Below are 16,561 nucleotides of genomic sequence, written 5' to 3'. Positions count from 1 at the left end.
ATGCTAGCACTAAGAACATGAAGAAATCTTGATGTGACACGAGAAAGTTCTGATGTTTCTTGATGTCACACGAGTAAATTCTCTTGCTTCTTGATGTCACATCAAAAACAAAAAAAAAATTGATGTGACATCAAGAATCATCAGGAAACACCATAATTTTCTGATGTTCATTTTCAATAAGGCGATTGCACATGGAGTTGGCTGTGTTAGTACCCACTCACTATTTTCCCAAGGTGCCTTCACCGCATACAGTAGACCGACAAATGTTGCACACAGAAAGCATGCTTGTCAAACTACCCACAACTTTACTGCTTCGGAATAGAAGAATACGCGCTAAGCGCCTCATGTGACACTCACCCTGTTTGAAGAATTGTACGCTTGCACATTTCTTCGTCCTGGCTCCTTCAGCCCTACGTAAAGGAGCATCATTGGAAAACCTCGAGCATGCCATCGCTTGAGCCTTATGACACCACCGTGAACCGCAGTGCTACCATGATTGGTATACGCTCCTTGGTGAAAGACGCTTGCAAACTCAATGTAGGGAGGCACCGGTAACACGCGTCAATACCGTTAACAGAAGAAAAGAATTGGGAGGAGCAAGGAGGAGGAGAGGAGAGGGGGAACGTGAATGTGCAATGAGGAGGGAGTTTGAACCGTGCGTGGTTGCAAAATCGCGCACTTTAACCCCGAAGAATTTATGGTATAAAAATTCCCTAAGGTCATGTATTGTGTTCAGCAAGCCTTTAACAATGTGTTCGGAATAGTTTACGGCCCATTAAATATTTGAGCTGTGCCAACACATTTGGCGATGCTGCTGCAACGTAACGTGACAAAGGGAATGTCCGTTGCCTGACGACTGTGTGACACACATGCCTAACATGGGTGTCGGACTCGAAACTCCGGTGTGAGCCCGTGGTAGTTGGCTCGCGACTAAAGCCTCGAATGATGAATTATGGGAGAAATTTCGTAGAGCAATTATCAATGGTGCGTGTTTATACCTGCGTCGATACTCAGTCTACAACGTACCCCCCCCCCCCCCCATCAATATATCGAGCGATCCGATGTTATGCCGATGGTGCAAATAATTTTTTGCGGTAGTTCTGGAGTACCATGCACTCACATATCTTTCGTTTTGGGACAGGCACTGTCATGGTGGATGCTGCCTCTGAGTTCAGACCTGAACTAGCCTACCGTTCAGAAGACGTCTGTGGAGAGAAGTGCTCATACCTCGCACGTCCAGGATCGTATGAAAATCGCATGAAGGAGCATGCTGTGCTCCACACCAGGCCCATACATGAAACGTACGCGTCGTTCGCTAGCAGAAAATCATCGTTCGACCTTTATCCTACAACTGCGAAGGGAAAGACAGAAAAAATGGCAAAAGCTGGATTCTTCTACACTGGTAATTAACCTTTTTTGTTTCGTCAACCGATGCCTCCATGTACCATTTGAGAATTTCACGGTTCGAAATTCCTGCATATAGTTGAAAGTACATGCAACATTCAGATGCTTAGGAAACACTTTGTGGAAGTAAGGTAAAACCACAACGTTACTTCCACAAAGTGACTCACCACTTGTTGGCCGTTACGAAGAAATTTATAACCTCTTGTGGGAACAGTGCCAGCAACCCATCCGTAATCCTCGGTCCGGCCTTGAACTGACTGCTCTTTCTCCCGAACTGACCCCTTTTTGTCCTCATCTGGTTGTTTCTCTTCCCCTGTTGTGTATATATTTCCTGTATGTGAAGTAAAATTTTTATCTGTGTTTGAGACTTCGTGTTTGTGTCTGTCCCTTCCTGTTCCCTAGTCTCGGGGTTTTACGTCATGCATCATCTCTGCCAGCTCTGGTGCTTCCTCCAATGTTTCGTTGTCATATCGTTTTTAGTTCACCGCCTTGTGCCACTGCAGTACTAACACTGCCACTTTTGCATTGTATCTGCGAAATTTTTACATATGAAAATTACCGCTTGAGTAAGTGCCGCACGCACGTTGCACTTCACTTTCGCCTGAAGTGAATGCATTGTGGAAGGACTGATTTATTTTTCTATTTTTCTAGCTCAGTTAATCGCATTCGTTCAATTAATGCGTGACATTAGAACAATCTGCCGTAGGGTATCTAAATGGCGTTTTGAGCATATAACTCAACAGTCTCACATTCTTGTGTGATCTACACTATTATTAATTTTTAAACTACCCCCTCTAGACACAAGTGCGGTCCTCCTTTTTCACAGATCCAGTCAAGTTCGGGCGCCATCCAATCATTTTTTTGTTGTAAATACATCGTTTCTACTTTATCAGTATCAATCGGAAGGGAAACTAAAGAGCCTTTTACCTTTTGTAATAATATTGGGCACCCCAACGAGTGTGCCCACAAATCTGCAAATAACTAAAATAAACACATCAATCGCGATATGCGCGAAAGCCGAGGATTCTTGTATGAAAAATAAACAATTTCTCACGAGTTGAGGAATTTTGTCAAATTACATAGGGAGAGCTACAATACGCTGCATGCCATGCTGTTGAGGCGGTATGCCTGAATGCCAACAACGACACGTGAGTTATGTGATAAAGATTACTGACGTTATATCTAATATGAAGGAATCCTGCGAGAGCGTTGCAAGAATCATGGATGGAAACGGGCGCAGGGTCGTCTGCTAGTGCTGGATATCTACCGAAGCATTTGCGCAATTTCGCCGGCAAGGGAACGAGAAGCAGCGCCTTGTGGGCGCGGCACACCGCCTATTTCGAAGGCATGGTCGCATTTTATTGCTCCTCGGCCACAGGGCATAGTACCAAAAAGTTCCGTGCGAATTACTAGAATAGCTTTTGTGCGATTTTATTAACTTCGCTGCAAGAAGAGACGTTGTATTGTGACAACTTTGCGGCATTTCCTCCCTAGAAAAGTCATACGATAGCGACAAATGATTGCACGCCTCCAACAAAGATGAGCTCCCTGAGCGGCGGCCGCCTTGCAGCTGCGTATCACTTAAGCTCGGAAGAAACAAAACAATAAGAAAGAAAACAAACGCAGTTGCCAAGCAGTGGAGTTGTGACGTTTAAGCGTTCCGCACCTTTATCAGGGTGGAACACTTAGAAACAGTGAAGCGTAAGCGAATTGTGGAGGCAGAGATCTGGTCCTCACGCAACACGCTCAGGGTAGCCTTAATGGATGCAAAGTCATTGTATCAATGCTTATGGTCAGGTCTGTATATTCAAATTCCATTCTCTCAGTCTCTCAGAATACACGTCACTAGCGATTCTGACCATAGGGCACAAAGGGCTAATCGTGAATAGTCTGTTGCTTTTCGGCAATGTTACTCAGTGTCGAACTACGAACGAATTGTTCGAAACAATTTATCATAACCACGAGAAACCTGCATTTCAAACCGACAAACAGACAGGAGGAATCTTGACACTGGAAGCGATTCCACATGACCTGATTAAAATGCTGCTTACGTGGTTCTTATACTTTGCGTGATCACGTTCTTCTCTCCGCGCAGGTGCTCAAGATCGCACAACCTGCTTTCAGTGCGGCAACTCTCTTTGCAGTTGGAGCGATGAGGACGACCCATTATCTGAACACGCCAGGTGGTACAGAGACTGTCCTTACGTCATTCTGCAGCTTGGTGATGAGGCTATCGAGAACATTAGACGGGAACACAGCAATACACTCGCAGAGGTAATTTACCCTCCGCCCGTAATAAGGCTGCCCAACCTAGAGGTATCTAGTGAATCAAGCGCTTGTGCAACCGCGGCGTGTACCGTGCTAATAGCATGAGGCGCAAATTGTACGTAGTAGCTGAGTTGGGGCAGGTTGCTTTGGGGTGTTCGTTTACATCCTTCTGTTCCTGTATTTGGTGGACATTTCCCCCTGCAAGCGCTCCTCCTTCACTGTGCATACTGAACATCCTAAGTTATTTTGTTCTAAATTTGCTAAATTTTGTTCGAATGCTTTACTTCGTTGTACACTGCACTGCACCTTCACGTTGTTGTTTTGTCGTACGCATTTTCTGCATGCTTTCCTGTTGTGCATAGTGTCCGTTCCTGGTGGTTTCGTTATAAAGATCTCACCGAATGCTTTGCGGTTGGAACAACAACTTTATTTTGTCTTCGAAGAGTGGGGAGGTTCATCGCCAAAGGCGATACTCTACCCCATTGCTGGTGGGGACGCAGGGAATAAAATAACGAGCCCCTTCACAATAACGACCGAAGTCCGATGGTGTCCAGAAATGTAAAAAGAGCTTTGAGCGCAGATCGTTGCTGGGCTGGATTGGGCCAGGGCCCAAGCAATTTCGATAGGGAGAAGGGGCGAGAGTCAAGCTGACGAAGAGACTCGGAGAGTGCGGTTCGGTAAGGTTGGTAGTGGGGGAAATGAAGAAGAATATGCTCCAGATCCTCAAGAGCCCCACAGTGGCAGCAGGAAGGAGAGTCAACTTGTCTCAAGCGGTAACGCCACTGAGCTGTAAAGGCCACATCGAGGCGCGAGGGCTGTCACCAGGCGTCGCAGAATGGAATTGCGGTCTCCTGTCAGCAGAACAACACTGGTCCGTTTCCGATACGAGAGTGCTGCTCAGTGTTGTACCCGCTACCCGAAAAAGGTAGCGCAATACCGATACGCGCTACCTGAGCAAAAAGTAACGAAATCCCGATATCGTTACACGTACCTAAAAGTAGCAGAATACCGCTACCGTTACCCGTAAAAAATAACGCGATACTTCATGCGCTACTTTTTAGGAAAGAAACAAACAGTATCGTTGATGATGTACTTCAAACGTCTTAGAATAATAAATAATAAAATAAAACAATAGCTCAAAATAATAACTAATAATAAAATAAAATAATATCCCAAAATAATAAATCGACTTCCAATGGAGGTTGCACGTAGGTCGCCTGAAGGCTAAAATTTGGAAAACCGTTTTTTACAGATTTTTACTAAAGCCTACTCGATATCCTGCATATCTTTTTCTCTTCCTCTAAAGCAAATAAAGGACAAAGCAAGTCTACCGATAAAAGGCTCAACAGCTTTGTCACAAAAAGAACTCAGATTGCCCGGAACGCGAAGTTAGTAAACATACCATGGTGTGTTTTTTTTTTTTTTTTTCAAATTGGACGTTGACTTCCTTGACGCACAGATAAAGCTTTCCCACCTAGGCGCATAGTAGACATCTGAACACCACGCTACTGTTTTCTTTCTCCTCCTTATAGTCAAAGATGCTTGCTGTAGTAGGCCATGGTCATTCCATTGCAGCGGACAAGAAATGGCAACGGTCAAGCCCTAAGCGTACGTGGTGCAATGTCATGTGGAATGTCATGAGTGACTCATAGCTAGCGAAGACGGCACCAGAATGCAGTAGGAGTGACGTCAGTTTGCAGACAACTCCGACAATACACCAAATCTTCAAGAAGGCTAATCCAAAATAGGGAACACGTGGAGGACACAGCCTCTTTGTAAGATAACGGCCTCTGTGCCCTCCGTTCGGCTATTTGCCCGGTCTTCGCAGAATGAGTTGTGATATCGGGCAGCTTGTTGGAAGGCAGGCAGTGGAGGATTGATGATAGGTCGAAGTCGAGTTGTCGCGAACCCTAGCTTGGAAAGTAGCGGTAGCGGTAGCGCTCAAAGATTGCGCTACCGCAAATTTGTAACGGAAGTACTTCTTTCGTTAGCAGTTCAAAAAAGTAGCGCGATCTCTACTCCGCTACCGAAGAAAGTAAAGGATACGGTAGCGCCGCTACTAGTAACGGCGCTACGTACAACACTGGTGCTGCTTCTGCAGCGCTGTCGGTCTGCTCGTTCCCCACGACACCACAATGGGCTGGAACCCACTGGAGAACTAGCCTGTGGCCTGCTGCATAGAGAGTGTGGTAAGCCATTAACACATCTGTGACTAGGGGCGCAGAGGGCCCTCGTATGCCGGAATTTTCAATTGCTTGAAGTGCAGATTTCGAGTCCGTGAAGACTGCCCATTCTCGCAGTGTAAAATCGGTGTTGTATTGTAAAAAGAAAAGGATGGCATAGAGTTCCGCAGCTGTGGAGGAGGTTGGATGTGAAAGGCGTCCCGCGTGCACTACGCCTTCGGATGGTATGACGAATGCGGAGGCGGACTTGTTGTTTCGGGATGCGCCACCGCTATATGCTGTCGTAAACGTACAGAACTTCTCATCTACCAGAGCATGAAAATGGGCTCGGAGGACTTGAGGGGGGATCTGATCTCTTCTTTCCAGAAGGTGTGGAAGGGGTACAAAAGTGGGCGGTACCGGCAGAGACCAAAGGGCTTCCGGCGGTATAATGTCCTTAGCTATGAAGCCAGCAAGAGTCTGGCGTGTCCTTTGCGCTACTCGATAGAAGTCGCTTTCAGGGCGGTATCTAATTTTTCTGAGGAGCGGGCGACGGGGAATGTGAGCACGCAAACGGAGGAAGTACCAAACCGTTTCACGTTGACGTAGAACCTCAATCAGCAGTTCACCAGCTTCAGCCAGTACGTGCCGGGGTTCAGACATTCTTGGAACTCCGAGGAAGTGACGAAGGCTTCGAGCAAACAGGGACCGAAGAGTATTTAATGATGTTGTTGATATCCTGCGCAGTATAGGAAGGCTGTAAAGCACAGTCGCCCTCACCAACGCCGCGTGAACTGCGAGCAGGGAACGCTGATCACAGCCCCATCCTGAGCCAGAAAGATGTTGGATTGCGGGGTGCAATCTCTGCACTTTAGTTTCAAGGTGCTTGATGTGCCGAGACCAGCGCAAGTCCGAGTCGATTACCGCGCAAAGGAAGCGGTGAAAGCGTACCGGCTTAAGCTTCTTTGCACCAACCCAAAGACGGAAATTGCGCGTTTAATTGCGCGGAAATTGACTTCGCCCGTGAGAGGGAGCTCGACACACTTTTCAGGTGAAAGGTCCATCCCATGCGCGAGGTACGTATGGATATATATTTAAAGCGAGCTGCAGACGGCGCTGTTTATGGCTGGGCGCGATTTTCCAACTGTCCAAAGGGCGACGTCATCTGCATACACGGAAAACGACACTTTGCGAGGAATTACTCATTTTAGGCCGGTCATCACCACGTTAAAAGAGTGTCGGGCTGAGAGTACTTCCTTGGGGGACTCCTTGAGGAACAGGATACTGATGGCCTTGGCCTTGGGACGTACGGAAAGCGACAGTTCGGTCCGTAAGGAAGTCTTGGAGCAAGATGAAGAGCCGACCGGATACCCCAAAGGAGCGCAAGGCGTGCAGCACACAAATGTGCGATACTGTATCATATGCACGCTTGATGTCGAGGAAAACCGATACGACGATCCGTCGATGGGCACGAGCATGTTGGACTGTAGAGACTAGGTCGAGAACTGAATCCATGGAGCATCGGTGGCGACGAAATCCAACCCATTTCGTGAGGAAACCCACGTTGTTTTTCGAGCCACCAGTCGAGGCGATGCAAAACCATTCTCTCCATCAGTTTCCCCGTACAGCTTGTCAGGCTCACAGGGCGAAAGGAGGACAGGGAATTTGGGGGCTTGCCTCGTTTCAGGATGGGAACAACCAATGCCTCCTTCCATGTATATCGTAAAAATCTTGCCAAGACCTATTATACACATGAAGGAGAGCTCATTCGGTTTCAGTGGATATCTCATTCAGAATTCTCATTGAAGGTGACCAAAATTTCTCAATCCGACTCGACAATTTTGGACAAATAGCATATTGAAAAGAACATCATCAAAGATGGTGGCAAAACTTACGCCAACGCTTCCTGTCCTCTTTCTTGAGTTTTCGTGTTACTTTAGCTTTCATCCGGCGGCATTCCACAATGTCCGTAAGTTGCCCTGTCCGACGAGCCGTTCTTTCTGCTCGGCGACGTAATGCTCTAAGGTGGTTAATTGCTGGCGAATGACCGACATGGCCTGTTACCCTTTTAGACATGACCACCGCGTCCTGAATACCGCGGGTAATTGCTTGCGAGAGAGCCTCTGGGGACATACCGGTGTGCACAGATGTTCTGAGGCCCGCACGAAAAAGTCTCCTGTTTGTGAAAGAAATCAGTCCAGTATGAGTAGTATCAGTCCAGACTGAGAGGGGCAGTCTGTCGTGCGAAATATATAGAGAAAAATGATCGCTACCTCTAGTGTCGATGTCCGTAGCGCACTACAAATGGCGAATTATGTCGGTTTCCTCAGCGAAGTGGTTACATGCCCAGAACTGCGCATAGTCTGATTCGTACTGGATGTCTCTGTTGTCGCTGCCGTGTGTACGGTAAAAACACATCATGTTAAATTTGCCTCTAACAACAATACACCCGGCTATTTGTGAATCACATCACAGAGAGGACAGTAGTAACGAGTAAGACGAGTAAGAGAAGTTAGTACAGAGACTTTAGGAGGAACCGTGTGGGGCATCGATCTGCGCAATCTGATCTCAGATTCTCCATTATCATGTGTCAATAGGCACAAACGCCGTTCCAGTAGGGGTCCCCCTCTGGAAGAGCAGTAATGCTACCCGTGTATCAAGCGTATCAAAGTGGTTCTAACCTGAGCAACATTTTGCCTTCCAGAGAAGCCTTGCAGAAAGGAACAAGTCTGACAAAGCAACAGAGTTGTTGGTAGTGAACCTAAAATCATCATATCTTGTCCGCCGCCTGATTTTGCAAGGCATCAACCCGGACATCGTGGAGTTAGCGATACGCGCAAGACTTAACAGCACGGGGTTGGTAGACGTGCTCGACGAGCAAGACCTACGCAGGGCGCTAGGTGAAGTCGTGTCTTTACCACAAAACGTCAGAACAAGGGAAGTTCCAAGTGAGTACCGCGTCTATTTGCAAAGCGTAAAAGACACCATGATAACTTGCGGATGTAACTCTGCTGCACCAAACGTGGAAATACATAGAAAGAATGAATGAAGGATGTCACTGAAAAGGTTAGCCAGCTGCAGGACTGGAACCATCATGTTCTGGATTGGCGGTCCAAGGCTATACCAATTGTGCTAAGCCTACACATCTTCCCAAGGACTCCCAAGGGTGCGTCATTTGAACGGACATCACATACACTCACTCATTCATTTCACTTTCACTCTTACATGTTTTTCTCACCCGCACACACATTGATACGACGGCGCTACACAAGCGGTATCTGTTGGACACAATAGTAATTGATGTTCTGAGTGTTGTGTTGTCCTTTATTATGTGTTCCAGCCTTAGAACATCAATTTCCGTCGTCCACATGGGAGGAACATGACTGTCGATATCTTCAGCATATAAACATTGCAGAGACGGGCCGCAAGCGCAGTACAAGACTAAAAGAGCACGAACGAGATGTTCGCAACTCAACAAACGCAACGCGATCTAAGACAGAGCTCACCGAGCATTGTTGGAACACAGATCACTCTTTTGACTACGCGAATGCTGTGACCTTAGCCAGGGAACAAAGGTGGGGCCCCAGGAAACTGCTTGAATCATGGCACCTGCGAGGAGAACCTTCAGTGTGTAATACCAATCGCGGCCCCCTCCCCGAAGTGTTCGCCGACCTGGTTAAGTAATCCGCTGGTTGCGGTCGCCTCTCATTTTGCTTTCACTGATGATGTCCCCCGCACGAAACGTCTGCATTAAAAAGGTCGTATTACAGAGCGGGTTTCTCTTGAAACACGAAAGGTTTTCCGGGAATATCGGTAAATTGTTCTTCCATATTCCTCAGTGCAGAAAAAATCTGCGAGTCCGAGAATTAAGTATACAATATATAGAACTGTATACAATAAGATGATAAGTCGACTTATCCCTTTTGTGTATTTTTGTTGCAATGACATGTGCATAACAGTGTGTAGCTGCAAAATCAAATTTAGGGTAGTGTTACAATTGATTGAGCCGCTACGGGAGGGCAAGGGATGAGAAATGTATGTGGGTCACTGGGACAGACGGTGAGATCCCTCCGCTTTTCTACCCATATATTCAAACGGTGCACCTGAAATTTTGCTACGATGCGGACAGGAACTTTTGACTTCCACTTGGAACAATACAGTCCTCCTACCTCACGTGACCGTGTCAGCAGTGTTACCGAGCGTTGTAGTCGAGGAAAAAAGTCGGGTGCACTAAGCTAATAAGTCATATTATGCTGGTCGTCGAGTACGTAAGTTTCAGATTTGTGGTCGTTTAGGAGTACGAAAAAGTCGAATAAACTACTCCAGTACAAACAGGTAACTTGGCGTCGCCGTGGTCCTAACAAGGGAAGGATAACAGACATGTTTTCGTTACCTTTCCATTTTCATTTCTGCTATATTTTCGTTTCCGTTACTGTTTCCGGTAATGAAGCGGCTGTTACAGAGCTGCGGGAGGACAGCCCACCCGGATGTTCTAGCACCTTGTTTTGTCCAAGTGCTGCTTCGGTGTATTGAAAAATCCCGTATGAGACTCATATGGTTCTATATCAGTTTGTATGGTTCCCATACATATTCGTATGGGTCCTACGATAATACATATGGGCCGCGTATGAAGTCGTATGTACGCAACATGGTATTCTTATGGGTACCATACGGAGACATATGGAGTCAATATGATACTTATGTGGGCCTTGTATGAAGTGATGTAGGACCGTGTACCACATATACAGGGTGTCCACGCTAACTGTGAACATATTATTTAAAAATATGTATGACACTTTTTTCCAAGATGAAATCATTGCAATATAGCATATGCTGAAGGGCACTCCCTAGCAGGGCATTAGCAAAGTCCAAAGGCAATGTCTTAATTAACTTTCATTAATTAAGTTTTTAATTATAAAAGCTACAAAGTTGTCCCAATGAGAACATCTATTCCTTTCGGTCACCTGATATCGTAGCCGTTTTCAGAACAAAAATCCGTTCGATAGATCGCCCGCAAAAAAATCCTGAAGGAATGCCATTTTTTTCTTTATTTTGTTCATTGCGCTTCTTAGAAGACGCGTCTTTCTTGCACCCCCAATGTGAGAGGGAGAAAGAGCACACTATCGCCTCTCGCGTCCTGGAAAAAGATTAAAAGCAAATAGAAAATGCAACCCAAGATAAGGCCAGTTCCGATAGAGTCACCCGATACATTTGTTTTTGTTTTGTTTCCGCAAGTTAAAGCTCATCTTCGACGCATGAGGCGGCACTGTACTCCTTCCCACTCTTCCGTTGGGGATGAAGGAAATACGCGTCTCCGAAGATGCGCAATGAACAAAATAAAGAAAAAAATGGCGTTCCTTTACGAATTTTGTGCGGGCGATCTATCGAACGGATTTTTGTTCTGAAAACGGCTACGATATCAGGTGACCGAAAGGAACATATGTTCTCATTGGGGCAACTTTGTAGCTTTTATAATTAAAAACTTAATTAATGAAAGTTAATTAAGACATTGCCTTTGGACTTTGCTAATGCCCTGCTAGGGAGTGCCCTTCAGCATATGCTATATTGCAATGATTCCATCTTGGAAAAAAGTGTCATACATATTTTAAAAAAATATGTTCACAGTTAGCGTGGACACCCTTTATTTCCACCCGTATGAAGTGATACGGCAGTAATATGGGTTCCGTACGACATCGTGCGTGACATTAATAGGACACACATGGGGCCGTATGATGCATATTAGGATAGTGTGGGGGACATAAGAATCACATACGATACATAATCCGAAACATTGATTCTGCCACATAAATAAGATTACAATTACGCCAAACTCATTTCTGAAATGGGCCATTGCCGTTGAGTTTTCTATCCAGCAGAGATTATCTTCGTCGAGATTACACTTCTGTAGTATATTTTGAACTTGTTCTCTTGGCGTTATACAACTATAAAGTTCGCATGTCGTCTTATTTTCTACTTCTAACGGAACAATAGCGTCACATTAGTATTGAGTGGCAGAAGGCACTGGGGGAGCGTCGGGTGACATTAGAAAGAAAGAACATAAAATTGAAATGTATCATTTACGTTAGAAGATTGTAGTAGGGTCGGTAGATATCGCATAGTCGAGACAAATCAGTCTTTATTTTCCCATCGAGTCGCTGGTCGCACGATCTATTGTTCTCTGTTCGACGCCCACTCCCAAGCGGAGTGCAACGTTAGCACGTAGGGTGCATTTTCCGCACCCTTATCGCCTGATTAGATGGAGTTGGATGGGAGAAGCATCCTGACTTTCTGTGCCATGAAACTTCCGGTATAGACCAAGGAGTACAGTCTCAAACGGTATCTCAGCGTTACTTGCGCTCGACTGGAAGGAACGTTTCATATTGCCGATGCTCGTGGCAGTTGCTTATTTTATTGTAAATAAATGTTGCCACAACTTGATGTCTGGGATTGAACCGGTGCTCCGGACACGAAGAAGTGCACCGTAGGTTCCAATTTGCAGTTGCCCCGTAACCGATATACACAGCGATTGTTGTACATTCGTCTCTAATGTCATTGCATTGATGAACCACACTTACAGACGCACTCAAGATGCGACGCTTTAAACAAAAATAATTGTATCTTCCCAAACAATCGTTGCATATCTGCTGTGAAGATATCATTTTCATTTAAATCAAAGACACACCGTGACAGTGCGTGAAGCAACGTGTTGTTCTTGAGCAATCGTCCCGTCTTCGTGACTTTGTAAGGACGTCTTCGTGGTGTTGATGCTTTGCCGTTTGCAGAAAAGACTGTAAGGGAGGAGCCAACGCGGTATCCTGAGGACCCCAAGGTTTCAGAAAGTGCTCTCCTCTCTCTCCGAGTCACACTCCTTCTGAAATCACTCATAGTTTGAAAAATACCCTTTCATTTGAAATGTAGAAGAGTAGTATGTTCGTGCAATATTCAGCGGACTGAATGAGGATTCTCAACCGGAGTTAGTAGGATCGTCGTAGACTCAGAGCCGTACAGTTTAACCTTTAATATTCGAACTTCTCTTACAGAAGCTGATACAGGTGACTTGAGCAAGTGCATCATCTGCAACACGGGAGAGAGACACATGATATTCCTTCCATGCAGTCATCTTGTCTCCTGCACTGGATGTGCCACATCCAGCACCGTCTGTCCCTCATGCAAGCGCAAGATCGCAACCATGAGGGAGGTTTTCTTTGCCTGAAAACATGGGAAAGCGATGGATACGTAAAAAGCCGGCTGTCACGCGGCGTTACACCTCTCAACAACCAACACATGCCGGCGATGTCCCGACATTGTAGAAACACATCAAGAAAGCTGACAGAGCTATAAGACAGGTTTATACTCCGACGTGCGACTGGCAACGCGAACGGTGGATGAAAGACGCTCTCCGTTGGACTGCAACTAATTATCAGCAAAAAATGCGACGAGTACGTCAGGGCACACCGGCGTACTCGTCTGCTAAGCCGGATGGTTGACGCCGTGCGAAGTGTGTTGAGCGAGAAGTGTTGAACACGCGGCACGCACCACTTGACGTCGACTGCCTCACGACGTAAAGCCAAGAAACCATTATTACTACTGTTACTACTACTGTTACTACTACTATTACTACTACTACTATTATTATTACTATTACTACTACTATTACTACTACCGGTGTAAACTCTCTTCGTGACTTTGCCGATTTCATGTCTCTCTCCCAAGTTAACACTGTTCCCAACCATAGGGGGCAATTCCTTGATCTTTGTTTCGTCCGCTCGGCCAACTTTACGTCTGTTAGGCCTGCTTTCTTTTGATTCCGCCAGACAAATATCACCCCCCTTTTGCAGTGTCCATGCCTACTTCTTTCCGTAACCATCATGTAGCATCCGATATTTTCGATCTTCGTCGAGGTGATTACGTTGGTCTATATCTTCATCTCGCAGCTGCTAATTTTGAACCCGTATTCAATGCCACTGATGCAAACAGCCCAGCTGTTTTATTTATAGATATCTTTCATTCAGGTGTAAGTTCTTTAGTCCCCACTCGGACCATACATAAAATTCATAGACACCTTGCTAGACACCTTACTTGAAAAAATGGCTAGGAAGCAAGCGAGCTGGTGAAGATGATGCATAATGTAAAAACCCCGAGACTAGGGAACACGAAGGGACAGACACAACACGACGTCTCAAACACAGCTGAAAATTTTACTTCACAAAACAAGAAACATATACAAACAGAAGGGAAGGGAACACAAGTTGAGAACAAAATAGGATGTCATTTCTGGGGAACGAGCAGTCTGTTCAAGGCCGGACCGAGGATTACGGAAGGTTTGCTGACACAGTTCCCACAAGAAGTTATGAAAAGGGTCTATCTCAAAAGTCTTCTGTGAGGGTCCACTTCGGATGCCTTGACAATTGTTTCATCCCATAGAGGGAAGCAATCTGAGCATTCTTCCAAATGTTTTGCAATTTCAGAGTTTGAAGCTTTATTTTTTACTTTTAAAGAATGCTCTCTCAAACGATCATTTAAGCAACGTTTTGCCTGGCCAATATAACAGAAACCACAAGCTAAGGGGATTTGGTAAACAACGTTTGAAGAACAGAGGACAAATTTATTCCGGTGATTCTTGCAAAAAACTTTAGGTTTGGCGAAAGGCGTGAGGCGGTCAAGACGGAAGTTGTTCTTGAAAACGATGTTGATTTGAAACTTCTTCGCAACGGCTAACAAGTTGTGAGACACTTTGTGAAAGAAGGGTAAAACCACCCGTTTGGGGACAGAGGACTTAGTTTCAGGTGAACCAGGAAGCAAGGTGTTTAACAAAACATTTAAAGCACCAAGTAACATGTGATGGGGATAACCAGCATCATTCAAACGGAGAAGCTGGCTTTCCACAGAGGGAATGATATGATGACAACAAGATTTTTTACGGCATTTGATAGGATACCTGTGATCAAACCCCGTTTTACAGTTTTAGAATGAATACTTGAAGCGGGCAAAATGGGTTTAGCTTGAGATTTCCCGTAAGACCAACAAAGAACGGGTTGTAACAAGAGTCTGATGTCAAGAAACTGAAGCACGCCAACAGTGGGGAACTCACTGGTAAATACAAGCTCTGGGGCTGCAGACCCTACTTGGTTCTCGAAGGAGACCAGGTCTTACCTAAAGAAGAAAAAATTCCACCACCGGCAATTCAACAAGCATAACTCCATAACACACTACATACTATTTGCTCACTACCGGACACTCTTTAAGCAGGCACAGTCACGTGACTATGCTAATCGCCTCAAATTCATTTAAATGGATCTCAATAGTAATCCTAAACAATTTTGGAAACACGTGCGTTTTTCTAAAAACGAAAACAGTCTATGCGCTTTGAACACTAATGGTGGGGTATCTTCTAACCCAACCTCGATGTCTGAGCTCTTCGCTACACATTTTTCTTCAATATATAAACGCGGTAATGCACAGCCAATTGCGAATTCGAGCTCCGTGTCGAGCGCATCTTATCGCCTTCCTTGTATAGCAGTGTCCCACGAGGAGGTCATCGCAGCTATTCGGAAGCTAAAACGTACTTTGAACCCAGAGGCCGACAAAATTCCTGCAGTATTCGTTAAAGCCTACGGTGACCTCCTTGCACCCGTCCACCATCATGTATTCAACCTGTCTCTACGAGACTCTGTGTTCCTCACCTGCTGGAAAACTTCGGTTGTCGTACCAGTCCACATGTTCGGCAATACTTTAAATGTGTCAAACTATCGTCCTGTCAGTCTACTGTGCGCGTTTTTAAAGGTGTTTGAGCAGGTAATCTATGATCGCACGTTTTCTTTTCTCAAATCGCAGATATGTGAGCAACAACATGGTTTTATGCCAGGCAGATCTATTGTCACCAACCTTGTATCGTTTATGACCGTTTTGGCTCCTTGTGTCTCAGCACGAGGGCAAGTAGATTCAATTTATTTCGACATTTCAAAAGCATTTGACATGATGGACCATACTATTTTACTTCACAAACTTCATATGACTGGTTTCGGAAACGCCCCCATTGCTTTCTTCCTTTCGTTTCTGAGTAACAGATGCTGTGTCGTAAAGGTGCACTGTGCCTTTTCTTCTCCTTACGTTCCCCCTTCAGGTGTTCCTCAAGGTTCAATTTTGGGGCCGCTCCTTTTCAATGTCTTTATTAATGTCTTAGCTGGGCATATTCGTGATTCTCATGTTCTTCAGTACGCCGATGATGTGAAGATATTTAAAGTTATCCACGACCCAAATAACGTTCATAAGCTACAAACTGACGTTTCTTCTGTGGTTGAATGGTGCTCTAAAAATGGGATGACTATTAATCCATTGAAGACGAAACATGTGACTTACTCAAGACAAGCTAACATAATATGCAATACATACATCTGTTCCGATGCCATCACGCGTGTCGATGTACTAAAGGATTTGGGTGTCGTTTTCGACTCCCAGTTGCGTCTTCATGATCACGTCTCTTACGTACGCTCTTCAGCTCTCAAAATTTTTGGCTTGCTCACATATACATGCAAAATCTTTTCCACACACTCTGTATTTATTCATTTTTTTAGCGACGAAAAATAGGGACACTCGGTTAGACACAGAGTAGGAAAGAGCAGGCCGCAACTTTCAACCGATTTACTAGAATGAGAACAAAATACAGGCCTATCATCCATACCCTCCCCCTCTTCTTCCAAACTTGAGCGCCGCATACTGCTTCAGCC

At 45.4% G+C, this 16,561-nt stretch overlaps 1 protein-coding gene across 1 annotated transcript; it reads left to right on the top strand.

Moving 5' to 3' along the window:
* Positions 1–444: 444 nt before the first annotated feature.
* LOC135374045 (death-associated inhibitor of apoptosis 1-like) lies at positions 445–13,047 on the top strand. Its single transcript, XM_064607051.1, has 5 exons — positions 445–499; positions 1,142–1,402; positions 3,500–3,678; positions 8,539–8,782; positions 12,875–13,047. Exons 1-5 carry the CDS (start codon positions 445–447, stop codon positions 13,045–13,047), a joined length of 912 nt encoding a protein of 303 aa, XP_064463121.1.
* The last annotated feature ends 3,514 nt before the right edge of the window (positions 13,048–16,561 follow it).

This window comes from Ornithodoros turicata, unplaced genomic scaffold, assembly GCF_037126465.1.
Source record: "Ornithodoros turicata isolate Travis unplaced genomic scaffold, ASM3712646v1 Chromosome41, whole genome shotgun sequence".
Classification (NCBI taxonomy): Eukaryota; Metazoa; Arthropoda; class Arachnida; order Ixodida; family Argasidae; genus Ornithodoros; species Ornithodoros turicata.
The sequence above is the reverse complement of the archived record's forward strand: the minus strand, read 5'-3'. Positions and strand labels throughout refer to the sequence as shown.

Excerpts from the sequence above, each read along its gene's own strand:
- LOC135374045 (XM_064607051.1), top strand. The coding sequence starts at position 445 with ATGCCATCGCTTGAGCCTTATGACACCACCGTGAACCGCAGTGCTACC. Across the intron at positions 1,403-3,499 it reads AGCTGGATTCTTCTACACTG|GTGCTCAAGATCGCACAACC; the intron begins GTAATTAACCTT and ends CTCTCCGCGCAG. Across the intron at positions 8,783-12,874 it reads CAGAACAAGGGAAGTTCCAA|AAGCTGATACAGGTGACTTG; the intron begins GTGAGTACCGCG and ends CTTCTCTTACAG.